Source organism: Equus asinus, chromosome 24 (assembly GCF_041296235.1).
Source record: "Equus asinus isolate D_3611 breed Donkey chromosome 24, EquAss-T2T_v2, whole genome shotgun sequence".
Taxonomy (NCBI): domain Eukaryota; kingdom Metazoa; phylum Chordata; class Mammalia; order Perissodactyla; family Equidae; genus Equus; species Equus asinus.
Window position 1 is genome coordinate 14610606 of NC_091813.1, and position 26944 is coordinate 14637549.

The 26944-nt window shown below is 40.5% G+C and overlaps 1 protein-coding gene across 14 annotated transcripts in view; it reads left to right on the top strand.

The window, feature by feature from the left end:
- CD109 (CD109 molecule) overlaps positions 1 to 26944 on the top strand; it is a 195019-nt gene that overhangs the window by 149567 nt on the left and 18508 nt on the right. For 13 of the 14 annotated variants that reach the window (XM_070496480.1, XM_070496473.1, XM_070496476.1 and 10 more), the window contains 10 exons: positions 1313 to 1531; positions 2288 to 2432; positions 5042 to 5218; positions 14503 to 14584; positions 17099 to 17327; positions 18362 to 18527; positions 20102 to 20292; positions 20747 to 20902; positions 21937 to 22002; positions 24774 to 24916. In XM_070496480.1, the coding sequence (XP_070352581.1) occupies positions 1313 to 1531; positions 2288 to 2432; positions 5042 to 5218; positions 14503 to 14584; positions 17099 to 17327; positions 18362 to 18527; positions 20102 to 20292; positions 20747 to 20902; positions 21937 to 22002; positions 24774 to 24916 (1574 nt within the window). The remainder of the gene's footprint in view (positions 1 to 1312; positions 1532 to 2287; positions 2433 to 5041; positions 5219 to 14502; positions 14585 to 17098; positions 17328 to 18361; positions 18528 to 20101; positions 20293 to 20746; positions 20903 to 21936; positions 22003 to 24773; positions 24917 to 26944) is intronic. The other variant, XM_070496469.1, reaches the window with a different exon arrangement.

Genomic DNA, 26944 nt, shown 5'->3' on the forward strand with positions numbered 1-26944 from the left:
TTTCTTCTGCTTATTGATTTCTGAGGGCGTGATGAGCGCATCTATGCACTCTCTCCTTGATTTCCAGCACATTCTCCACTGCAGTTGAGTACTTCCTTATGTCTCCGAGGAATGCCTTTCTCTTTCCTGCTGCGTTTTTCCTGGTCTTCCCCACTTTGAGGATGGGAGAAGTGAGAGAACTTGTCATTGCCATTCTGTGCCCCCTGCAGTTAGCAAGAATTTATCCCTTCAGGACTCAGCTTCAGCTCAGATGTGTGTTCCGAGGAGCCTCAGCCGTTCTGCTGTGTGGCTGTCCTCATGTTCATACAGTGTCTTCTGTTTTCAAGGCTTTGTTTTTGAGTCTTGCGCTTTGTGTCTCCTTAGCTAGTCGGTTCCCTGGAAAGTGGGGATCAGCCTGTGGTTTACGGGTTGTGCCTGGGGTCGTGGTAATGAAACGGTTGAATTTTCCCCCCTGGAGTAAGTAGGGATATGTAATTAACTTTATTACGTGGAAATGCCATAATCTCTTTAAACACTGTGCCTCTAGGGTAAATTTTATTGTTTTTTAATTTTCCCTTTTAATCTACTCAGCATGGTACAGTGTAAAGAGCCAAAGGTCTGGAGTCAGAAGGTCTAGATTCAATGTCCAGCTCTACCACTTACCAGCAAATACTTAACTGTCGTTTCCTCATCTGTGAAGGGGGAATAATAAATATGATTCCTACAGAAAATGTTTGAGAAACAAATGAGAAAATCAATGGGAAAACAACTCATAAATTGTAAAGCCTGGAGCAGTGCTATTCTCGATGAGACTGGGGCCTTTGACGACCTTCGCAGAAGCTCACAGCTACCGTAGGCTTCAGGCCTGCCGTCTGAGTCATGCTGTCCTGGGAATGATGTTTGCGGAGTCTCTCAGGGAATGTCATAACACTGCATCCTGTTTGTCTGAGGGTTTTCTAACGGGACTAGTGTCCCAGCATGACATAGTTAAGTCAGGCTGGTGGCAATACCATGACATGAAATAACCTTTCTGGGCTCATCCTTACCAGTCAGAGTCTTCAGATAAAGAGAGAATTTAATGTTAGTGGAGTTTAATGTTAGAGATGGAACTGAAGAATGCCCTTTCCATACATATCGTGAGGTTCAGGGAAAGCATAGGAAAGAAATGAAGTTTCTCCTGATACCCTTTCATCTTCTGCTTCGGCTGCATCTTCCTGTCTCATCTTCTCTAGTCTTGGGCCTCACAGATTTAACTGTACTTAAAGTGGTGATGAAACAGCACTTTACTGAGGAGCATTTATTATACAAAACCTTTGATAACTTTTTCTCCCAGGTTAAGGTAATCATTGAGAAAAGTGACAAATTTGATATTCTAATGGCTTCAAATGAAATAAATGCCACAGGACACCAGCAGACCATTCTGGTTCCCAGTGAGGATGGGGCAACTGTTCTTTTCCCAATCAAGCCAATACATCTGGGGGAAATTCCTATCACAGTCACAGCTGTTTCACTGGCTGCTTCCGATGCTGTCACCCAGAAGATTTTAGTAAAGGTAAATATTTGAAGTCTTAAATAAATGAAATGGAGATACATAACTGAAAAGGAAACAGAAGATGGTTTTCTCTTGCCTGAATTTCATGGCAATACCCAGTAGGACATCTCCTCCACCCGCCTGGTGACACCTCATTGTTTTCTTATCTGTATGTAAAAATATATCACATGTATGTTTTGAAAGTAATTGCCAATTTTCTTTTTAAATTTGTAGTATGACTCCTTTGCAGTCAATTACATTTACAAACTGGGTTACATTGGGATCCTATTAATGCCAAGTTGATACATAGATTTTGAATTTTGGAATTCCTACAGGAAGAAGAGGTTTTGTAGATTTTTTTTTAGAGAAGACATTATGCACAAAAAGACGACTATGCATGGTGGATGAACACTTGTGTTTTGGGCTGAGACTGCTGTGTTCTGGGTTCAAATCCCAGCTCTGTCAAATATGACTGTGGACAAGATATTTAATCTCTCTCTGGGTAATAATAGGATCTCCTTCAGAGTTTTCTTCTCATCACCTTTTTATGTTCTCCTTTGTCATTTCCATTGCCATTCCATGAAGTGTTTTGTCGAATTAACTAGAAAGTAAACATTTTCAACAGATTTTAAGCAAGAATCAAACAATGGCAGGTGCTTACCTCACTGCTCACACACCGCAGACATAGCAGGCCAGGTGTTGGTCTTTTTATCTGCGCGCACTTCTCTGTAAACAGGTGAGTCAAGACCGTGTTAACTGTGTTCCTTTTTTTCACAGGCTGAAGGAATAGAAAAATCCTATTCACAGTCCATCCTATTAGACTTGACTGACAACAAGCTACAAACGACTCTGAAAACCTTGAGCTTCTCGTTTCCTCCTGACACAGTGAGCGGCAGTGCGAGAGTCCAGGTCACTGCAATTGGTGAGCACAGAGCATGTCACCATCACTGCTGCTTTACTGGTAGATGATAATATATACTTTTCATCCATTTATGGGTGTATTTTCTTATTTAGTCCTAATGAGAAGAGGTTGCAGAAAGTTTTTATTTGGTACCATCTGCGGATTACAAAAGAAAGGCTAGCAAGATATGTTTTCTAGACTGGTTCTTCTCGGTCTTCAGTGTGCATATGCATCACTGGGCACTATATTTAAAGGCAGATTCTGGTTACTGGGTCTGAGCTGCAGCCTGGGATTCTGCATTTCTAACACTGCTGAGTGATGCTGATGCTTCTGATTTGCAAACCGCTCTTTGGGCAGCGAGGTCCCGCTATAGTGTGGCTGGCAGGAGCGCTGATTTTTAAGAGCAGAGCTTCTGGCTTCTGTGGCCCTCAGCCACGGGTGAATATCAGAATCTTCTGTGGAGCTTTATGAAAACATAAATCTCTGGGCTCTACTCCCAACCTTCTCTATCAGAATCTTTTGGGCTATGGCTAGGGTATGTATATTTTGAAAAAGTTTCACGAGTGACTCTAATAACCAGAGGTTGAGAACTATTGCTTAGAGCAGCTCCCTGCAGAGAGCAGGTGACCTTGACAGTAGGAAGCTACCCTCTGACATTAGTCACCCTCTCCTAGGCACCTTCCAGTAACCTAAAAGGAATTTTGAATCAACTATTAAACTTAGCTTCCACACAAATGGTTTGTTTATACAGTCGTGCTTTACACATAACTGAAGGAAATGTTTAGATTAATGACATCTAAATAGTTTGTCGGGTCTTCAGAGTGTCAGGATCTAAGGCACTGTTTTAGCAAGTTCTTTTAAATCTTATCTGCAGGTGTAATCCTTTTTATTATAACCCCAAACAACCAATGCCTCCATAGAGGACTTTTTTTTGAATCTTAAATATAATTCTTTTTTTCTTCTCTAAACATTGGCACCTGAGGTCACAACTGTTACCAATCTTCTTTTTTTTTTCTGCTTTCTCTCCCCAAATCCCCCTAGTATATAGTAGTATATTTCTTTAGTTGCAGGTCCTTCTAGTTGTGGCGTGTGGGACGCCACCTCAGCATGGCCCGAGGAGTGGTGCCGTGTCTGCACCCAGGACCCGAACCAGCAAAACCCTGGGCCGCTGCAGTGGAGCACGTGAACTTAACCACTCGGCCACGGGCCCGGCCCCTGGAATCTTCAATATAATTCTTAAAAAGAATTAAATGAGCTCTCCTTTTAGGGGGATCAGTTCTACCTAAGCATCTCCTCCGGTGTGGGGATGCTGGGACATGGAGCATATGTGCGCAGGCATACGCGTGCACACACACACGGGGAAGGGGCTCGGATTTAAAGTGTAGACCACTACTGCCAACATCACGATGAGTGTGTCTGTGGTCATTGAAGTACTCTGAAGCTTGATGTAAAGAATGATTTTTCAAGTTTTATTTTTATTAAAATTTATTTTTAAAACATTTATTTATTTTAAACAAAAGTCTATTTGGAAGCCCAGAATGAATATTAGCTTACTTCTTTGAATTTTGAGAGTCTAAGTTTATGTTCACTTTGAATATTAAAAACATAACCTGCTGTGGGAGTATTATAACCTCTATTAATTTCTCTGCTAGCGTCTAAAGTTTAAGACATTGTGTGCTAGCCTGACTGCAGCCTACTCAGGTGAAAGAGGTCTTCCTCTCTTTTTTGGATTCCTGTTTTTTAGGATCAGATTTTCACTAGGTATTTGGACTTGGAATGGTGTAAGTTTCTAAAATAAACTGTACAGAAGAATATTCTTCTCCGTACAGCTCAGCCCACATTGGAGTTAGAATTAGAATTCAACCTCTCAGTTTATAAATCTGTACTTACTTTCCTGAGTCGTGGTGTTATAATGCGGGCAGAGGAGACTTTGAAGTACGTGTTTTGTTTAATTTTGTTACTAATTTTGAAGAATAGTTGTAATCCTTTTTGATCCTAAGATTCATTGATTCATTGAAATATTTGTACTTCTTAGTTCTACTTTCTTGTTGCTAGAGAATATTGAAAAATACTACAATCCCTGCCCTTTAAAAACAGTCATTTATCAAGTATTTGTAGTCTACTAGTAGGAAATCAGAATAAAGTTCTATTTATGTGAAGAACACCAATAATAAAACATTTCTTTCCTATATGAGACTGATGGTTTCCTAATGGCCAATTCCTGACATTTTGTTCAAGAATTGTTTTTTAAACTCATGTTTTGCCTAGGGTATGTTATGTCTTTTTTTTTTTAAAAGATTGGCCACTGAGCTAACATCTGTTGCCAATCTTCTTCTTCCCAAAGCCCCCAGTACATAGTTGTATATTCTAGCTGCTAATCCTTCTGGTTGTGCTGCCGTATCTTTAACTGAGCTAAGTCTCCTAATATGGCACATAATCTGCAAGTTCAGTACCACTGTAGTGTCATTTATTTGACCAGTCTTCCTACGAGCTGGATGTGACGTTTCTGCCCTGTTCCAAGTGTCGTGTTGCTTCACTGTTGGCTGCCTTCTGTGTGCAGTGGACGTCTCTCCGTCAGCAGGGACGGTCACTGAGGTTTGCTGAATGTATTGAATCTCTTTTGCTTTCAGGAGATATTCTTGGCTCTTCCATCAATGGCTTAGCCTCATTGATTCGGATGCCTTATGGCTGTGGTGAACAGAACATGATAAATTTTGCTCCAAATATTTATGTTTTGGATTACCTGACCAAAAAGAAACAACTGACAGAAAATTTAAAAGAAAAAGCCCTTTCATTTATGAGGCAAGGTAAGTATTTTAGAAGCATACTTTTCTTTGTAAAAAAAATTTGTTTTTGTTTTATTAGGCAGAGTTCACTCTAGAGCATATTTCAGAATAGACAGATTTTGTCTTTGCTGTGTGATTGTGGGACAAGATGGTGTTGAAATGTGCTCGAGGTGCAAGTGGGGGAAGCTGTCGCCTGCCTTCCTTCTCTGATTCTTCCCTAATTGCTGCTAAGCTGTTTGTTACCAAGTGAGTTCCTGGAGGGCTTTGCATTTTACTAAGGGACCTGAAATTTAAAGTTACTTAAAAATCTAAAGAAACGAGTGTTCATTTATCTATTACACGTTTGTGGAGTATCTTTCCGTGCCAGGGCCCGTGCCAGGGCGGCAGACGGGGCAGGGCCTTGCTCCCGGGGGTGCCTGCTCAGTGCAGAGCACAGTCTGTCCAGAAACACACGTGGTGCGGAATGGTGGGGACCGTTGCATGGCGGGGACCTTCGCACGCATTGAAAATGTCAAGTAGTTGGGGATTAGGCGAGAAATGTTTGTGGCAAGGCCCTGCTGGCCCCTCAGAAAATGTACGCCAGGGATTACTGCATGCCACTGGTTCCTGCACGCCGACTCCTTGAGAGTCTGACTCTGTTCGCAGACACCTAATGCTTGGTGTTACGTGAGTGCTTACCATGTGGCAGGCAGTGTTCTAAATACTTTACATCTAATATCTCATTTATGCTCACAATGAGTATTAATATTGTCCTCCTCCTTTTACAGATGAGGAAACTGAGGCACAGAAAGGTAAACTAACTGGCCCAGGGTCACACAGCAAGTGAGTGGCAAAGCTGGGATTTGGACTCACTGCCCCTAGAATCCATGCTCTTAATGTCCATGCTTAGGAGAAAATGAAAAGTTGTGACACATTTTTAATAATAATAATGTAAATTTGATTTCCTCAAATATCCCAGGAGCCAGCCGCCCAAAGTTACAGTGTCAGTTTTGTGCTTCCTCTTTAGGGGACCTCTAGCAAGATCTCTGCAGCTGAGTTTGTCTGTCTGTCTGCACAGTTAGGGAAATGTGTTCATAAAACTCATGAGGACTAGAATGGCTCATGCAGAAAGAGAGGAAAATGCGTGTTCAGTGTAATCTAAAAATCGAATCAACACTTTCCAACTCCTCAGTCTTTTGTTTTTGTTTTTGTTTTTTATAATGAATGGGTTAAATGCAAAGAGAGGCAAGCTGTGATTGGTTTTGCTCACTTTTCCATAGGTAAGAATCAGAAAACTTAATAAAAATACTATTTTGATGTGAGCTTTTCTTGCGTGTTCCCTCGTTGTATAGAGACTTGTTTATCCTAAACTAAGTTCTATGTGATAATATTAGTCACTAACCCTTTAAGATGCTTTACACATGTTTTCATTTAATTCTCACAGAAACCCTAGGAGGTAGGTATACTGCTATTATTTCCATTTTACAAGTGAGGAAACTGAGGCACAGGGAAAATGGCCACCCCCAGGTGGTCTGGCTTCCGAGTCTGTGCTCTTCCCAGAACACTGTGGGATAAGTCTACTTTGCAATGTTCTTAGGTTGTTAGAAGCAATAGGATACGATTGGAAGAGGACCAGAAATGGGGCCAAGATGCTTGGGTATGGCCAACATGCGAGAGGTTTCAGTGAGCGTTCTGATCAAACAGTATGGGAAGAATGGGGTCCTGTAGGGAGGGGACACCCAAGGTCAGAATCTGGGTTTCAGGTTAGACCAGAGTGAGCAGTAAGATGGTGGATCCCAGGGGATGAGCTGAAGTCCACATCCAGAGTTCTCCTGGGGTGGGCTGGTACAGACCAAGGCGAGTGGGAGGAGGGGGCTTGAGAGTCAGGAGCCATGCGCTACATGAGAGGACAAACTCCAGGAGACCAGGGGCTGGACTCAGGGCTGGCCGTGACCTGAGTCCTCCTGAGGGGAAGGAGATGGTGGTGTATTTTCCCTCGGAGTGGAGCCAGGCCCTGCAGGAGGTGGTCAAGTCCTCTAGGAAATTCTCAAAGACCTAGCAATTGGTATTTTCTGCACAGAGTGGCCCATTTAAAATTGTCCTCCTTTTTACATGTTTGTGGATCAGTCATATTTTAAATATTTAAATACAAGAGCTGCTTTTTTCAAGTTCTGTTATAATTAAGTTTAAGAAGTGGTACCAAGTGCTCTTTGTGGTATAGTGTGTGCCACGCTAAAAACAAATGAGATCTTTGCACAGTGCCATAATGGTTACATTTAAGGAGATGAGTAAAAAATATTTGGGATGTTCAGAATTTAACCTCTGCACCTTTTGGAAACAAGATTCTGACTTGTGTTCAAAATTTAGTTTGGCTAGTTTCCAGTACAAAGTATGTAGGAACTAGATTGGTGCTTTATAATTTGATATACATTCTTTGGGATAGTTTAACAAAATAATGTATTTTAGAAAATGGCATATATTTCATATTTTATGTGCTTTATGAACTATAATATTGGCTAATCAAATATTAATGCTTTAAAAAGACAGTACATTTTGTCATTTGGACTATTTAAAGAATGATTTGCTTATCCCTTAAAAATGCTTAGAGTTTGTATCCTGGACATTTTGCTCTGGGTCAGCAGATGTCCTGAAAAGTGAACAGCCAAAACCTCAGTATGTATTTTCTCCCGAAAGGAGTGCTGGACCCTCCAGCCGGTCCTAGCTGGGAGGTGCCCAAGAGCAGGTCTTCCCGCAGCCCTCCAGGGGCGGCCGTCTACCTCACTGCTGGAGAGCCTCGCTCACATTTGCTGGCTGGTGGGAGGTGCAAAGTGGCCCGAGGGCAGAAAAAGCATTCTTCTCTAAATGCACCGTCTTCCAAGCTGTGAAGAGCGCTCTACTGTATGGTAGGGGAGGCCAACCTGGGAAAGAGCGCAGCGCAGCGGTTACAGCACTGGTGGCTCTGGGGGCCCGCAGACCTATGCTCTAAATCCTGCCTCCTACTTTGGGCTGATTTCTCTGAGCCTCGTTTTCCCACTTGTAGGACAGGAGTAATGAAAATACCCACTTCATTGGGCTGTTTTGAAGATTAAATGAGATCTTGTAGCACTTTGTTTAATACATAGGAAGTGCCCAATAACTGTCAGCTGTAGTATCGTTAGTTGCACCTGACTAGGGACTTAGGGTTTAAGGTCAGTAAGTAAATCCTGTCCATTCTACATTTGTCTAAAAACAAATGTGAAATTCTTCTCCCCTCTCCATCACACGGCTAATGGTTTCATTCACACAGCATCATCGCTCCCCTGGATGACTCCAGTGGCCTCCTGGATAGACTCTCTGCTTCTGTGCTTGCTCCCCTTCAATACTGTCTCCCCGTGTTGTAAAAGGGGTCTTTTGATAATGTCAAAATCCTCTCGCTTCCTTGTTTAAAATTCTCCAGTGGGTTCCTGGCCCTGGCCTTCAAGGCCCTGAGTGGACTGACCTGGCCTCCATCTCTCCCCACTTCTGGAGCTGCCTCTCTTGCTGCCCTCGGCTCCATCAGGAGCACTCCCAGCTCCATGGTGCTGCAGGCCGTTAAGCTTCCTCTTCCTTGTCCTGGGATGCTCTTCCCTGAACCTTCCATGGCTGGCTCCTTCTCGTCATGCAGGTGTGTTTTCTTCTGAGTGGCCTTCCCTGACCATTTAGTAGCTCCCATTTACGTTACTCCATTTTCTTTTCTTCATCACACTTAGTATTACTGAAAATGATCTTGTTTGCCTATTATCTGTCTCCTGCACTAGCAGGCAAGCTTCCTGACAGTGGGGACTGTGTCTAATCTCTCTTCCACTGTGTCCCTGGCCACATAGGCACCTCAGTAAGTGCAGAATGGACGAATGCATTGTCATCATGCTCACTTCTTGCCTGAGGTTCGTCCTCCTAATGTGGAGATTGGGCCTAGAACGTCCCCCAAGCACTTCCACGGTGGAGCGGTCGTTTGTAAACACCAAGGTTCACTGGGCTTGGCATGTTCTTATCAGCTAGGAAATGTGCCCACTGGTGAAGTGGCTGATGGAATCAGCACAAGGGGGCTCCCAAAAATACTCCATTTCACATGATGAACTAAATTGTATTTCAAAGTAGTGAAAAAGGCTTCTTGGTAAGATGGTTTTCATTATGAAATCAGTGTCTCACTTCAGAGGCTCTGTTTTTCTTTTGCCATCACATTTGCCAAAATCCTTTAAGTATACCGTAGTTGTTTTTATTTTTTAAGAAATTAAAGTGGCTTTGGCATGAGTCATGATTATATTATTATTTGAATGTCATTTATGAACAGTGCATTGTTTTCCTTAAATCATGCTTGGCCCAGGAACTGTGTAACCTAATCCATTGTTTTTTTGGTCAAAACAACAGCTACATCATTGACTGAAGTATCTTTTGCTGTCAAAAAGAAAAATAGAACCATAAAACGAAAACTGTTTTTGATAAAGACTGGAAATTCTGACCCTGTTAATTTGAGATTGAAACCACTTGTTTTCCTCAGATATTTAAATCACAGTGTCTCTGGCTCAGTTTTTCGAGTGAGACTCAGACCAAGCCTCGTTGGAAACACATTATGTGTTTTCTGTTGAAATAAAAACAGCAAAAAAATAGGTTTCAGAATTCTAAAGTGCATTTGGTCATCACAAGAGTGGCTAAAGGCAATTGTGAAGACACTAAAAACCCCTGGTCAAGTTCTCAGTTTCCATTTCGTGTCATAGGGATTAAGGAAGTTGATAATGATTACTTTTCTTTTTGTACAGAGAATATTTTTATTATCTTTTTACTAGAGAAAGTGATTCACATGGTCACAAGGAGCTGACTTGACTTCTTCATTTATGTGCAGTTTTGATACTTGAGGTAAACCAAGTCAAATTATGTTTAGAATTTGTTACTTTTCTATGTGTTTCTATAAAAAATACTTTCATCTTTGTTATGGTAAGCTGTAAATGTTTTACATTGATGGCTATTCCAATGAAAATTCATGAGCCAGGAGCTATGCATCTTATCTGACCCTTTATAGATAAGAGCTCATGGGTCATTATCCTAATAGCCCTCTCGACTTCCGTATTTTAATTTTTACGAGTGTCTCTAAATTCTGATTATACTAATACTTTCTGACTCAAGATCTATTCATAAAACTGTGAACTTAAGGGCACAACACTTATTTTCTCATAAACTCCTGAGAAAACTGTGTTTCTGCCTTTCTCACCTATCATGATGAGAAGTGTCCAGTTTAGATGACTACACTGGAACACTGAACTGCTGTGTTAACAAGGACCGTCCCAGCCGAGTCCGCCGTGTCCTTCTCTGCTTATGGAGTGGAGGAGCTGGAGGACAAGCAGCGAGGGCTCTCTAATAGTGCATGGCCAGTGTAAGACGAGGAAGGAGCCGCACAGGAGACTCCACCGGGAGACTCAGAAGCCCTCTCTAGGCTCTCATCTCTCCTTGGTTTGGCCAGGGAAGCAGAGCTGGAGGTTTGGAGGCTTAGTTTTGTCGAAACCAGCTCGGGAAATGCAGCCACCTGGAGGTTATCAGTGAGTCCTCCCCGTCCTCTGGGCCGGCTGCCCTGGTGGAAGAGCCGTGCTGGTTGTTGCTGTTGGTGGGGACTGTTGGAGGCCTGCCAGCTGAGGGGTGATTTCCATAAGCACTGACCTCACCGCTGTGAGCTCAACTCCCTGACAGTTTTACAGTCACTTGGACTTGGACCTGCAGTTGTTGATGTGCTGTGGGGGCTTAGAGGCACACGCTGTCCTCCTCAAGCTTGGCCCTTCTCCCCACGGCAAAACCTCCTGAGTGATGGAGGCCCGAACCTTTTGTTTGGGCCTTTGTTTTTTCTTTTCTTCTCTTCTTTCACCTCCCCTCCCCTCCTCCCTTCTACTCTGTCTCTTCCCTTCCCCTCTCCTCCTCTCCCCTGTCTGATTGAATTCATACTTAAACTCTGCTGTCTGATGGATTTAGTCCTGAACTGGAAACCGAGGGAGAATGTCTTAGACTCTTTTGCTATTTTCCTTTGTGAATATTAGAAAATTATTCTGCTTCTCTGTGATCCTCGACCAGCTCTGAAAAAGGAAGAGATTATATGTTGTGTTTCTTCTTCTTCTTCTTTTCTTTGGTGAGGAAGATTGGCCCTGAGCTAACATCTCTGCCAATCTTCCTCTACTTAATATGTGGGATGCTGCCACAGCGTGGCTTGATGAGTGGTGTGTAGGCCCATGCCTGGGATCCAAACCTGCAAACCCAGGGCTGCTGAGGCAGAGTGCGTGAACTTAACCACTAATGCCACCGGGCTGGCCCTTTGTTGTGTTTCTTTCAAGGTTATATGAAAACTACAATGTGTAAAGGTAAACTGATGTAGTGTTAATAATGCCTATCTTTTAATTTATTTGATTTTTTGAATAAGTAGAATACTAATATCCTTCCAAAAGTCAAACTTACCCTAAAAGGTGTGTGCAAAGGGGTGTCTTTCCCTCTCCTACCCCTCTTCTCTGCCCCTTGTAGGGAGCTTACTTCCTTAGTTTCTAGTTGATAATTTCTTTTTCTCTTGGCAGAAATGAACATATACATATGTATTTTCTTATTTCCTAGTTTTCTTACACGAAAGATAGTAAACTCTATATGCTATTTTAGGCTTTGCCTTTTTCATTTAACAATATATCCAGGAAATTACTCAACATCAGTTCAGAGAGATGGGCCTCATTCTTTTTTCACAGCTGCATGGTACTCCATTGTGTGTATGTTTCACGGTTTATTCAACCAGTCTCCAATTTGGGGGCATTTAGGTAGTTTCCAATATTTTGCAATTAACATGCTGCAGTGAATAATCTTATGCATGTATATTTTTGTATTGTTGGAGGTATATCTTCAGAGCAGATTCTTAAAAGTGGGATTATTGCGTCAGAAGTTATAGACGTTCTCCTGCATGGGAGTTGTGCCATTCCGAATGCCCTCTAGCAATGGACAGGCACTGGTTTTCTTGCAGCCTTCCCAACAGGATGAGTGGTCAAGCTTTTGAATCTTTGCTCATGTGCTGGGTGAGAAATGGTATCTCAGTTTTAATTTTCATTTTGCGTATTATGGAGTTGGACCTTTTTTCATATATGAAGGTCTTTCGTCATTTTTTATGAAGTGTCTGCTCTTTTGTCCATTTTTTTCCTATAGGATTTTTTGTCTTTCCCTTTAAATTTAAAAAAGTTCTTTATATATGTATATGTATAGATATATAGTAATAATATATAACCATATACATAAAATTTATGTATTTAATATTAGCCATTTATCTGTTTTATATGTTGCAAATATTTTCTTCTAGTTTATCATCTGTCTTTTAATTTTGCTAATAGTGTGTTTTGCCATGGAAAAATTTAAAACAATTTTTTTTGTAGTCAAATTTGTCAAATTTTCTCTTAAAAATTGGATGGTTAGAAAGCCTTTTCCTATGCTTATATTATGGAGTGATACCTATTGTTTATTGAGAGCTTGCCGTGGAAAAGGTACTATGCTAAGAACTATTCATATCTTAATCATAGAAAGAGTTCTGAATGAGGAAACAGCGGCCTGGGAGACAGACCTTGGCTGAGGCCTGGCTTCAGTGCCCACGAGCTATGTGACCTTGTGCTTGTGTGTTCTGAGTTCCAGTCTCATCATCTCTAAAAAGGGGATGATAATGGCATCTACATCATAGGGCTGTTGTGAGAATTACCTGGATTAATACCTGAAAAGGGCTTTGAACAGTTCCTGACACATAGTCACTGTTGGATAAAGATTGGCTATTTAATTACCATACCCTATTTTGGTTTTTTTTTTTTATTAATGTTATGATAGATTACAACCTTGTGAGATTTCAGTTGTACATTTTTGTTAGTCATGTTGTGGGTACACCACTTCCCCCTCCCTATTTTGGTTTTAACATAAAAATTATAACCTAACACCCCATTCTTCAAATTAAGCAAAATTCTGTCATCACTTAGGTGTTGTTTCTACTTCTTTTACTGTAGGTCTTAAAGATCACCATGAAACATGTCTTGCTGTTTACATGCTTTGTTGTACTGTAGCTTAAATCAGATAACTCAGCTCTGGGGTTTTTTTGTGGAAAGGCTCGAGGAGAACAGTTTGGGACATGGCAAGAGCAGATTAACTGTGATTTTAAACCATTGATGCTTATGTTTTGTTAGTCAAATATGAATAATTACTTAGAGTTATAGATGCTTCTAAAACGTGGTATTCATAAAGTAAAATTTTTTTGCTACTAGAGTTTACTAGGGAGTGAAGCCAACAATTTACAAATGACTCTGGTTGCCGGGCTCTCCATGGCTGCGCTGTGAGGCTCACGCTGTGTGCCCTCACCTGCCTGTGTGCAGTCCTGTATCTTCAGGAAAAGTTCTTGGTTATCGACAATCATTGATGATGCCTTGAGTTGGAAATGTCTTTGGCTTGTGCTTGATGTTCTTGCTTATGCTTGATGTTTGATCATGCGTACTGGCTACTTTAATTTCATTTTCAGGGGGTTAGTTCGTCGTAGGCCGTTTAGTCAATCTTTTAGTGTTTGGCCTATGATTTCTCAGTCACCGCACTTTGAGACTTGCGGGCATCGCTTTGAAAATATGAAACATCTGTCTCTTATTTGCAGCCATTTATTTGCAAATATGAAACAGCTGCTTTTCTTAAAGCAGCTGCATGAGCCTTAAACGCCCTCCCCAATTTACTTCTATGGTGAGACTTCATTACTACCACGAAGTTCTCTTTTTAGTGAGAATTTGGAATTGCCGTGGTGGGCAGACTGTTGGTCTTTTGGTTTACCTCATGTGGCCACAGACAGAACATTTTCGAGCCAGCATTGTCATAGATTATTTAGCAATTTCCCCCCTCTGTTGCTAGCTTGGAAATAGAAAGTATTTTTTCTTTCTGTTTTAGCCTTAACTTTATTTACGATACTCTAGATAGTTTTTTCCTTATTTAGCAAACAATTTTAGATGGCTCAGCATTGAAACATTTGTAGTGAAAACCACTGAATTAAATAAAATTCTGCCTTGAATTTGCTTGCTTTCGAATGGCTAGAATTCTTGTCTATGTTACAGTATTCTTCTGAATTTGCTGTAATTTGGGGATATCACAGTTCTTAATTTACACACTCTGCTTGAAAAGTCCTGGTATCTTAAGTCTCCCACGAGACTTATAGAAAGTGTTCAGTATTAACTGTGCTGTGATGCCGTCCTCCTGCCCGCTCTCTGCCGTGTGTCCCAGCGTGAACCCTGATTAGAAGCTTCCGCTCATCGCAAGCTGACTGCATTGTCTATATGTTTTGGCGTCTCCAGGTTACCAGAGAGAACTTCTCTATCAGAGGGAAGACGGCTCTTTCAGTGCCTTTGGGAAGGATGACCCCTCTGGGAGCACTTGGTAAGTGTTTCTGCTGGTGGAGCAAATCCGTGTCACGGAAAGGGCTCTCGCTAGGTCATGATGGCCGTGACATTGATGGATTTGTCTCTGTGTATGGGCTCAGAGGCTGCTTTTCCCATGGCCTGGCTTTAAAAGAATACTAGCAAATCAAAGGTTTTTATTTAGAAAAGATAGATCATAAATCTTTTTTTTTTTTTGGTGGGAAAAGCAGCAGTAAAAATACTTCATGATGGTGCTGTAGCTGACAGGAAAAATATGTTAGAAATACTGCATGGTTGTGACATAGTTCTTTCTTCAATCTGACGTGATCAGCATGAATTTTGTGTTAATGCAGTCAACATAGTTTCTTCAGGGTTATTTTTTATGAAAAACAGTGATGGAATTAAGAAATAAATGTGCAGAGTTTCCTCTAGAATGGAATCTCTGTGAGGCTGATTTTGGATGATTATACTCTTTCCTTGCTCTATCTTCAATTTCATACTGACTCAGAAAAAGATAGACCAGCTGTGTCAGTTGGGTTAGAGAAGGCATGCTGTGGGAACAAACAGCCCCTTGAACCTCAGTGCGGTCAACGTGTCGCTCAACAACGGGGATGCGTCCTGAGAAATGCACCATTAGGCGACTTTGTTGTCTCAACATCATGGAGTGTACAGAAGGGAACAAAATTTGCCACCCCAAAATGTGTCTCTTTAACAGGAGGATTATTTTAGGCTTTTTTTTTAAGGAACAAAAGACTCGGAAAGTTTTTCTTGTCACTACCCCTTAACTGCCTAAAAGAATTCAGATAAAAGAACCTGTCTCAGGAAGCAGCTGTGACCTTAGCATCATATGAACTAGTGGTGGACAGGGAGGAATCTAGAAAAGCCTGTTTGTTGGGCTCCCTTCTGTGTCTTCTGTTTCTGTGTGGCCAAATGCTTGTTTTCCAAATGTTTGCTCCTTTTCTCCTCCCTGTGAATTGCCTTCTTCCCTTGGAAGTCCTTGACTCTCCCTGCCCCCATCATCATCTTTGTCTTTAGCTGAGGACAGTATTTAAGGTGAGGGCTTTGCCATTTTGGTGAGTTACTCAGTTTTCCCAGGTTTCTCCCATACATGTTATTAATCTTTTGTTTGCTTTTCTCCTGTTAATCTGTCTCATGTCAACTTAATTCTTAGACCAGCCCGAAGAACCCAGAAGAACCCAGAAGGGTAGAGGAGAATTTATTCTTCTCCTGCAAACCCATGGCACAGCCTACTGCACACCTAGACTGTATGGTACTAATCTTACAGGACCCCTGTCGTGTATGCTGTTGTTGGCTGGAAGGCCATGATGCAGCACGATGGTAGCTTATTAACAACAAGGGTTTCTTTCCTGCTCGGGCTGCATTTCCATTGTGGGTCAGCAGGGGGCTCTGCCGTCTTCCTTCAGCTGCTGCCTTCTCGCCGTGACTCCAGGAGGCTCCAGGACGGCCACTGCTTGGGGAGAAGCCTGTAGGGTCCAGCACTGGCAGTTAGACTGGTCAGCCTAGGTGTAACATTTCTTTCCGCTTTGCTATTGTCAGAGCTGGTCACGTGGCCATCCCTAACTTCAGGGAGGCAAGGAAGTGGATTCTTCTGCACAAAGTAAAAGAGAACTGGATATTATTGAATGTTAGTAATGTTTACCACAGTAAATCTTTTATAGGGTGGAACAGATCTGCTTCAAATTTTGTTTTGGCATAAGTCAGGATATAGATCCATAAATAGAAAGGTTTCAATGTTTTATTGTCTGATGTTCTTTTCAGCTCAATATTTAGTGTTCTGTACCAGGGATCAGCAAACTTTTTTCTGTAGTGGGTCAGATGGTAAATATGTTCAGCATTGCAGGCCACGCAGAGTCTCTGTTTCATCGTCTTCCTTCTCCCCTCCCCCTTCTCTTTTTCTGTTTCTCCCTTGAAAAGCCATTCTCAGGTGTAGGGGCAGGGGAGAGGTACATGCAACAGACACTGGGCTGTATTTGGCCCAGACAGATTTGGCCCATGGGTTGTAATTTGCTGATGCCTATCCTACAGGAGAGAAAATATTCATTTCCTCTACTTAACAGTACTACAGTTTGATTTCGAACTATATACACTTCATCCACAGCTTTAGGGCTGAGCAAAGTGCGTAATAGGATCTTCCTCGGTAAATACCAGAACAGTCCAAAGATGAATAACCTTTGACAGTTTATTGAACTGTCTCTGTCGAATTCTCAATCTATAAAATAATGAGGCTGGATTAGATGATTTCTAAATTCCTTTCCAAATCTGCTATTTTGTGAGTTGACCTGGAGTTTCTTGGCAACACTTAAATTGAAACTGTGTGCACCTGCTGGGCAGAGTTGTTCACGTTGTCCCTTTGTTGTCTTTCTTCCCTTTGTTCTTTCTTCCGTGATCCTCCCTTTGGTGAGTCTTCTGATGGGGAAAAAAGTATTGTTGTTGTTGTTGTTTTTCTTGCTAAGTGTATTTGGAGAACTTTATAAGGTGTATTTTACATAATTCTTTTCCCTTTTTCACCAAGGTTGTCAGCTTTTGTTTTAAGATGTTTTCTTGAAGCTGATCCTTACATAGATATTGATCAGAATGTGTTGCACAGAATATTTACTTGGCTCAAAGGACGTCAGAAATCCAGTGGTGAATTTTGGGAGCCAGGAAGAGTGATCCATAGTGAGCTTCAAGGTGGCAGTACAAGTCCAGTAACGCTTACAGCTTATATTGTGACTTCTCTCCTGGGATATAAAAAATATCAGGTATTTAATCTTTAATTTAATCACTCACGGGAGGGAAATCACAAGGAAGGTTGATCTTGATGGGTCAAATGTGTCTCTGGAAACTTGAAGAGTTTTGCAATTTTACATCACATTCGAAGTTAGAATTTGGGCACCCTTTTGCTTTGCATTGTTTACCACATTCCAAAATAAGAGAATAAAAATATTAACCCACTTTTTCAGAGTAACTAAGAGAATTCTAAAAATGCCTTCTAGTATAAATGTTATAATACTTGCAATTGGTAAAAAAAAGTCAATATATATTTTATCCTTGAAAAGGTTTTTCAATTTCTTAGGGGATGGAAGATTCTTCAGAATTTGGGGGTACATTCAAGCAAATGCAGGTTGTGAAGGATTTTTTTATTTCTAAAATATCATGGAGCAGTTACAATGCCTGCTACTTGAGTACAGAGTACACCACACTCTGAAGAGCGTGTTAAGTGGGCGTGAATGTCTGGATGAGAGTGAGTGTGCATGGAAAGTTCTGGTAATAAGCCTCATTTTGCTCTAGAGTCATCTCAGTCGTTGATGTGTTTACTGCTTAATGCTGACTGCATTTCACATGATCAGAAAAACAGCTATTATCTACGTTAAGCTCCTACTGTTTTCCTAGACCAATACTAAGGATATAGAAGATAAACTGTCACTTGAATTTAGAGCTTCAATTCCCCAGGTCAAATATGAGAAACATCTTTCTCAAGCTGTATTTTCTGCTCTCATCTGAGTTCGTGATATTCACTGGGAGAAACGCTTGCAGAAGTTCTACTTATTTCTTATTCCTTCTAAGGAATGGTGCCTGTTTACTTATAAAAACTGAAAAGCAATGTTATTTTCAAAATGTATGGCAGATCTTTAAATGTCAGTGATCATCCTTGATTCCCGTTGCCTAGGACAAAGGCAGGCACTGACTCTGACCCTGAAATTATTTTTTGAATAAATGTTTGGGAATACTTTTTATTTAAATAAGTGGTAGTGGGTCATTTTGAATTGTAAAATATGTATTTGTTTCTTTCAAGCCTAATATTGATGTGCAAGAGTCTATCAACTTTCTGGAGTCTGAATTCAACAGAGGAATTTCAGACAATTACACTCTAGCCCTTATTACTCATGCGCTGTCATCCGTGAGGAGCCCCAAAGCCAAGGAGGCTTTGGATATGCTGACTTGGAGAGCAGAACGAGAAGGTAATGCGTGGGATCCGTTTGGGATTGTTCAGTGTTATGCATTATGAGATGTATAAACTATGTGAGAAAGTTTTGTAAACTAGATTTGAAGTTGGTCACATTTACATCCTGTGAGAGGGATGAAAAACGGAACGCAGATGAGATCAAGGCGGGTCTGACATGGCTGTGCTGTTTCCACTCTCTAGAGAACTTCGGGGCTCCTGTGTTCCCTTCTTTCAGATATGCTCTTCCCTGTGTCAGTTGCCCTTTGAGTTCTCTGACACGTTTCTGGTTTGGTGGCCTCGAGTGGTCGTTACGACCTTGGGTTGTGGTGAGTCTTGGGTTCCAATTCTGATTCTGCTACTTGCCTTTATGACCTTCAGTGTCCCTTCCTGTAAAATGGGAACATTTATTTTAGGGTGCCACGAGGACTGACTGAGAGAATGTGCAGTCCCTGCCACATAGCAAGTCTTCAAAAATGTGGGCTGAAATGCAAATGCCAAAAAATGCTGTTAGTGAGTTGTGTGTATGATTTTGTTTTTGTTTCCTTTTTTGAATGGGGCTGCTTTTGGGCTACAACAGGACAAAAAGCACAGGTATTGTTACTTTGCAAATGGCCTCTGCAGGCAGGGATCCAGGGTGTGTGCGTGTGTGTGTGTGTGCATGTGCGTGCGTGTCTGTGTGTGTGTGCGTGCGTGTGTATGAATGAGAGAGAGAGATGGGATGGGTGGGCAGAAATAATTTTAGGTAATGTCCATTGATTCTAAGCTCTGTTAATTCAAGAAGGAATAACTGTAGGAAGTACACAGAAACTTCTGAGACTGTAAAAAATATCACTATTAGCAGTAACTTAAAGATTGAGTTATTACCTTATTACCTGTGCAGTGCTGGGGACCTGAAGACTGTTGCGTAGAGATTGAAGTAGTCCTTGACGTTACTTCCTCTCTGCTTGGCTAAGTGGTACTCATTTCCCCTCCACCCAAGTGCAGTCATCATCTACATAGTGATATTTAGATGCTGGCCCTCTGGGGGCCAGCAGGACTATTTCTAGGAAGATTGTTGAGTTGGCCAGCGTCCCTCATTTTTTCTTGGGGACTTGAATTTTGAACTTATAACACCAACTTTCAGATAATGAAAAAAAGACAGGTTTCCTGGAATATTAGAGTTGGTTAATGGCAGATTCCAAGACCCGAGTTCTTTCCGATGTGTCCTAAAATATTTTTGGGATGGTCTGGTCAGAAAAGTTATGTATATTATCTTCTGGAATATAGTATGTTTTTTCCTTTTATTTATAGCTGTTTAGGCTTGTGCTGAACATATGGAATTTCTCTTGGGAAAATAGTTTCATCAGAACATCTTCAAATATAAGCAATAGGGAAAGGACGAGAAATTATAAGTTGCAATAGTTTAAAAAGTGACAGATAAGCACGTGTTTATTTGTGTGTGTGAATATACATGTATTTGCTTGGCGTAAATATTCAAACATATAGAAATACATATTTTTATGCTAGTCAAGTAGAACTTTGGACCAGTGTAGGAATATTCAATTGTAATTGCTCTGTAATTGCTCAGAATGTTGTTGCTTTCTCTTGCAGGAGACGTGCAGTTCTGGGTGTCATCAGTGTCCAGACTTTCTGAGTCCTGGCAGCCAAGCTCCCTGGATATTGAAGTCGCTGCCTATGCCCTGCTCTCACACTTCCTGCAGGGCCAGCTTTCTGCGGGAGTCCCAGTTATGAGATGGCTGAGCAGGCAGAGGAATCGCTTGGGAGGTTTTGTGTCTACCCAGGTGAGTGATGAGAGTTTTTAATTTTTAATCTATATACATATATATATATATTTTAGGAAGTATGTGATTGCTTTTTTTCATGGCTTCGTAAAATTGCTTGGCAGTTTAAAAGTTTAGTAACATAAGTCAAAGGTTTAAGTTACTAATGTTGGTTTTTCTCATCATCAATTATAAACACCTATGTGCTATCGATATGGAATACATTAGTCCCCTGTCTATCGCAGCCGTTTTCCTTCAGTGGTAACTAGTAGAGTAGATGCTCAGTTCCATTCAGCAGATGTTTTCCGAGCCTCTCCTGTACTCTGGGTCAAGGAGATTCAAAGATGAATGAAGGAGAGCTCCACTCACAAGGAAGGTGTATGAAAGTGTAGCGGGTGTCCTACCGTTACTAAATGTGCTCTTTGGAGACCTTGATAGACACTTATATGCACAAATGTTTTTCTTTCCTCAACAGGACACCATTGTGGCCTTGAAGGCCCTGTCTGAATTTGCAGCTCTGATGAACACAGAAAGGACAAATATCCAAGTGACTGTGATGAGGCCCACTTCACCAAGTCCTGTAAAGTTTCTGATTGACACACAGAACCGCTTTCTCCTCCAGACGGCAGAGGTGTGGACAAGGGGGTGGTTATTTACAGTTCTGAGTAGATGATTCCTTGTGCTGGAATACTGCTTTATTTCCATTCAGTTGACTTCAGCAAGGACTTGTTCCCAGAGCCCCGTGAAGAGACTGGGAGGAAGGTGTGCCCTCCTTTGGTTGAATTTGCTGAGCTGAGGAAGGGAGGAAGGGATGGAAACTTTGCAAAAGGAGAAAACAGAGCACTACCATATTGGGAAGGGAGTGAACACCCACCAAGTCCCTGTTCTTTGCAGGCATTGTGCCAGATTTCTTCACATGTGCTAGTGCATTTGTTTCTCAAACCAACATTGAGAGGGAAGTACTTTCATCCCCATTGTACATGTGATGAAACTGAGGCTGAGAGAGATGAAGTAACTTGCTCAGGATCATGTGACTGTAACATTAGAGCTTGGCTTTGACCCAGGCTTTCAGAGCGTGTGCTCTTGTCAGCTGCACCACATGTCCTGAGGAGAACTGATAGAACCGGCAGTGGAATTCTTACTGCAAAAGGGAATAAAGGACCACGCTAGACCCTAACTTTATTCCCTTGGTTAACCTTGTGGGAAGTTGAGGGTAATGGATGGAACTGAGAGCTTCAAGGCTAGAACTGAGGAAGAGGTGGTGGCAGAGGAAGAAGAAGGAATAGTGTTCGCCATGGTCAGTGATGGTGTGCCACTGTATTCTCAGGAAGGCCGGAGGACTAGGTGCACCCAAGGGAGGCTGGAGGAGGGAGCTGACTTTTCCTTTCTTTCATGCTTCAGCCCTGGCAGAAGGGCAGACCTGTTCACAGCACTAATGCGCCTTGCCGAAAGCAGGGGTGGGGCGGCGTTGAGGGTGTGCATCCTCCCCTCTAGCTCTCTTGCCTGGTGGACGCGTAGCTTTTGACATGTGAGGCCATGTAAACTTCTTGGAGCTTTCCACAGATCGCTTGCTTCTGATGCGGGATAACACTGACCTCTGTGCTGTTTGGAAGGACCTAGATATGGAAAGTCAGCTTTACTCATTTTTTTTCCATCTTTATTCAGCTTGCTGCGGTACAGCCAACTACAGTTAATATTTCCGCAAAGGGTGTTGGATTTGCTGTTTGTCAGGTATGTAATAATGATTATTTTTGTTTAGTTAAATGTGACTTGCTATAATAATTCTTCGGTTTGGGGCACTGCTAAGTCTTTAGCTTAGATAACATGTAAAATTCTTAACTATTTATTTCTATGACTTAGGCAACATAAATCACTCTCTTTAATAAGGAGTATCAGAGATGTTACTAGCTAGTGAGTAGGCAGCAACTATGTGGATTGATAATCTATTGGAAAAGTATTTCTTGAGTATTATATGCTTTTTGAAGTGATGATTAAACTCTTCTAATAGGATTCATGTGAATTGTTGAGAACTTCCACCTTTTTTGTGAAAATACAGCTCAGAAATTGTAATGCTGGTAGAGTTTCCTCTATGACTTGATAAACAAATATGCATTTTACTTACAACTTCTTAATATTCATCTAACAATATAAAAGTCAACAACATATTACATGTAATTGACTTGAAGATAGGATATGTGTTCCTTTAATGTAAAGTCTTATATAATAGTAAATAAGACAATTAAAGCCTGATGTGTTCTGTGTTCTGGTACTGGAAGAAAATATAAAGAAATCTATCGTTATGGTGCCATAGGGCTAGAATAAAATGGAAGTAATATGTAAAATACTCAACGGCATAGTTATTATACTAAGCAATACATGAAAATCCTAGGGACTTAAAATCATCTTGTTAGAAACCCAAAATAATATGTGATAGGACCAAAAATGATTGTGTGCTTGGTTAGAAAAAAAAAAATCCAAGCAAATCTGAAAGATTTACTGAGAAAGTAAAAAAATGGCTATTATAGAGAACAGGTACTTTTTCAAAAACCAGTGCAGCTGTCGAGTCGAGAGAACAGGTATGCTTGATGGTCAGCTGTAATTTGGAAACTTCCAAATATTGTAAGGTTATATGATACTCAAAACACAGTAACTGTTTTTTAACAATCAAGGAAAAATGACCACAGTTAAAAGGAATGGTATTCAATCAAAAGGATAGAAAGAGAAAAGAGTGAATAATTTGTATTGGTCTTTAATAACAAAGGCCATGCGGAAATTCTCATTCCTAAGCCATCTTTCAGAGAAAACAGTAAATCCAAAAGTAAATACACAGGATAGTTCAGATACAACTGAAAAATTATGTATACTTAAATCACTAAATTGGTTGAAATTCATTCTTGATAAACCAAATGTAGATAAATGACTGAAGGCCAATGATTTTTATATGAAGTTTGAAGGAAACAGCAGTAAGTGTAGTATCTCCTGGTCATGATGTTCACCAGTCCTGCATCTGCATTAACTTGCAGAAAACAAAAGGTAGGGACCAATAGGTGCTTCTCATGGTGGAAAGAACATTGCAAAAAAGTTGGTCACCCAGGAAGAGGTATCGAGATTTCCTTTAGCTGATATTTTTGTCAGTGTTCTGGAAAATGGAGGGCAAAGAAAACTCTCTGGTATGAGGTAAATGTTAACCTCTTTTGGATAATAAGAAGCGAAGCTGTTGGAAATGAACTGCAGCATCTCCTGAAGCTCTCAGTGAGCAGTCGAGCTTTGCTGCGGGCCCAGTGTAAACCCGAATACTTTGTTATGGGTGGGTATCACCGTGACCCAGGGTGAATCCAGTGGTTCTTGTTTGTTTCCAGATGATGTTGTCTCTAGGGACAATTGCGCCACTGGAAAGGGGATGATGAACATTACAGAGACTGTTTCTCCAATTGTGTGAAACTTCTTCAGCTGCTCAGGAATGTTCTGTAATTTTAATTGTTTAAGAAAGAGTTGGAAAATATTCTGAGTGAGATAACCAGAAGATTGAGGGGGTGAAGGATTGTATAAGCTTGGTGTGGCAGGATAAGAAGTCAGAAGTCTTAGGTTTGAAAGATGAAGGCTTAGAGAGAGGAGTTTTTAAAAGCATGTAAATCCACGATGACTCCTAGATGTTTAGTTCTGAGAGGTGTGTGTGTGTGTATAAGTGACGTAAGTCTAAGTGAAAGAAAGTCCGATGTTGCGTGGCAGTAGTAAGGCCTATGAACCTTGGTATCAAAAAAAGTAGAAGAGGTGTAACTTTAAGTAGATTCCAATCCAGCTTGGCATGAGGCAGGCCTGGGAAGTTTTGAGTACGTTCCTGAGCTTCTGATCTTAGGATCCCTTTGAGGAAAACACTGGTCCCCGCATTCCTCAGTGTCCCCGGGCACCTTTCACATTGGTGGTGGGAACAGAGTATATGCTGAAAAAGACCCAATTGACTTGAAATCCATCACTTATTTTATCATCTTTGAAAAACGTTGTATGATCAGCAAGAAGCCTTAGCAGTTGAACAGGTTTCTGTTTAACCAAAACTGTTTTAGTTTTGATTTATCTACTGAGTTTCTAAGTTTCCAGTTTCTGAACAATCACTCCAGTTGGGCAGCAGAGCATGGAAATTAGTGGATGCTCTCAAGAAAGTTGGCAATAGTTGCACTTTTTTCCCTGAAGAGAATGTTTTACATTATTTGAAAAAAATGACACTCGTGAATATCATCCACGATGGTCTGATACTTGTTTTGGATATTACCTAACAATTTTCTTAATTTTTAAAATCATTGTTTATAAACTTTTGTAACAGTATTTGTTAATAATGATACTTTGTTAGCAAGTAAAACTAATTTCTTCTAGGTTAAAGATTGCAAGTCTAGTTGGATATATGCCAGAGAATCATTACCTAATATTTAGAATGCATAATGATGTCAACTTATTGCTAGTAATTTATTGCTAATTTATTATTTATGATAATTTTTTACTTATTGCAGCTTAATATTATTTATAATGTGAAAGATTCAGGGTCTTCCAGAAGTCAAAAATCTATCCAAAATCAAGAAGCCTTTGATTTAGATGTTGCTGTAAAAGATAATAAAGATGATCTCAATCACCTGAATTTGAATGTGTGCACAAGGTTTGTATCTAAGTCTCTCTTCCTCCTCTCTACTGAAAAAAAACAGATTTGACAGGGCTGGCCCCGTGGCCGAGTGGTTACGTTCGCGCGCTCCGCTGCAGGCGGCCCAGTGTTTCGTTGGTTCGAATCCTGGGCGCGGACATGGCACCGCTCATCAAGCCACGCTGAGGCAGCGTCCCACATGCCACAACTAGAAGGACCCACAACGAAGAATATACAACTATGTACTGGGGGGCTTTGGGGAGAAAAAGGAAAAAAATAAAATCTTTAAAAAAAAAAACAGATTTGAAGATTTAATTATATATATGTAACTGTATATAATATATATTTAACTATATATTATATAAACTATTTATGTAATATATATACACAACTATATAGTTATCAAACTATATCAGTAATAAGTTGCGTTTAATAAAGATTTCAGTTATGCATTACACTTCAGGTTACAAACTAGAAATAGTGCTAATAATATTTAAGCAGTTCTCAACATGTCCAAATTACTTACAAGTTTTCCTTGTATTTATAACAAGTTTAAATAGAAAAATTTAATAAAGCTCAGGACTAATTTATGAAAACTTTAAATTAACCAATCATGTTTAATATTGAAAATTTGGTTACTTCTTGTTTTTAGTCATTTTTCTGTTAAATAATTATTCCAGGTTCATATTTAACCTTTAGTGTTATGCGTTTAATGTAAAACTTCATAAAAACATGCAAGGTCAATGAAAAGGATAGTTTTTAAAATTGTTTAATTTTATTGAGATCATAATATTTTATGAGATTGTGAAATTTCAGGTGTACATTATTATTTGTCAGTCACCATATATTTACGCCCCTTTACCCTTAGGCCCACCCCCAACCCCCTTCTCCTCTGGTAAATTGTTCTTTTTGTCTAGGTATTTGTTTATCTTCCACATATGAGTGAAATCATATGATGTTTGTGTTTCTCTGTCTGGCTTATTTCACTTAACATAATACCCTCAAGGTATGTCCATGTTGTTGCAAATGGGACAAATTGGTCTTTTTTATGGCTGAGTAGTATTCCATTGTGTGTGTATACCACATCTTCTTTATCCAGTCATCAGTCGATGGGCACTAGGGTTGCTCCCACATCTTGGCTATTGTGAATAATGCTGCAATGAACATAGGGGTGCATAAGTCTCTTTGGATCATTGATTTCAAGTTCTTTTGGATAAATACCCAGTAGTAGCTTAGCTGGATTGTATGGTATTTCTATTTTAAATTTTTTGAGAAATCTCCATACTGTTCCCCATAGTGGCTGCATCAGTTTGCATTCCTACAGCAGTGTATGAGGGATCCCTTTTCTCTACATCCTCTCCAACATTTGTTGTTTTTAGTCTTGGTAATTATAGCCATTCTAACAGATGTAAGGTAATGTCTCATTGTAGTTTTGATTTGCATTTCCCTCATGATTGGTGATGTTGAACATCTTTTCATGTGCCTGCTGGCCATCTGTATATCTTCTTTGGAAAGAATATCTGTTTGTCTGTTCATATCCTCTGCTCATTTTTTGATTGGGTTGTTTGTTTTTTTGTTGTTGAATTATATGAGTTCCTTATATATTTTGGAGATTAATTCCTTGTTGGAAATATGGTTTGCAAATATTTTCTCCCAGTCGGTAGATTGTCTTTTGTTTTGTTCCTGGTTTCCTTTGCCTTGCAGAAGCTCTTTAGTCTGATGAGGTCCCATTTGTTTAATTTTTCTTTTGTTTCCCTTCCCCGAGTAGACATGGTATTCGAAAAGATGCTTCTGAGAAGAGTGTCAAAGAGTGTACTGCCTATATTTTTTTCCAGGAGTTTTATGATTTCAGGTCTTACCTTCAAGTCTTTAATCCATTTGGAATTAATTTTTGATGAAACGTAATTGTCTACTTTCATTCTTTTGCATGTGGCTGTTCAGTATTCGCAACACTATTTATTGAAGAGACTTTCCTTTCTCCATTCCATGTTCTTAGCTCCTTTGTCAAAGATTAGCTGTCTGTAGACGTGTGGTTTTATTTCTGGG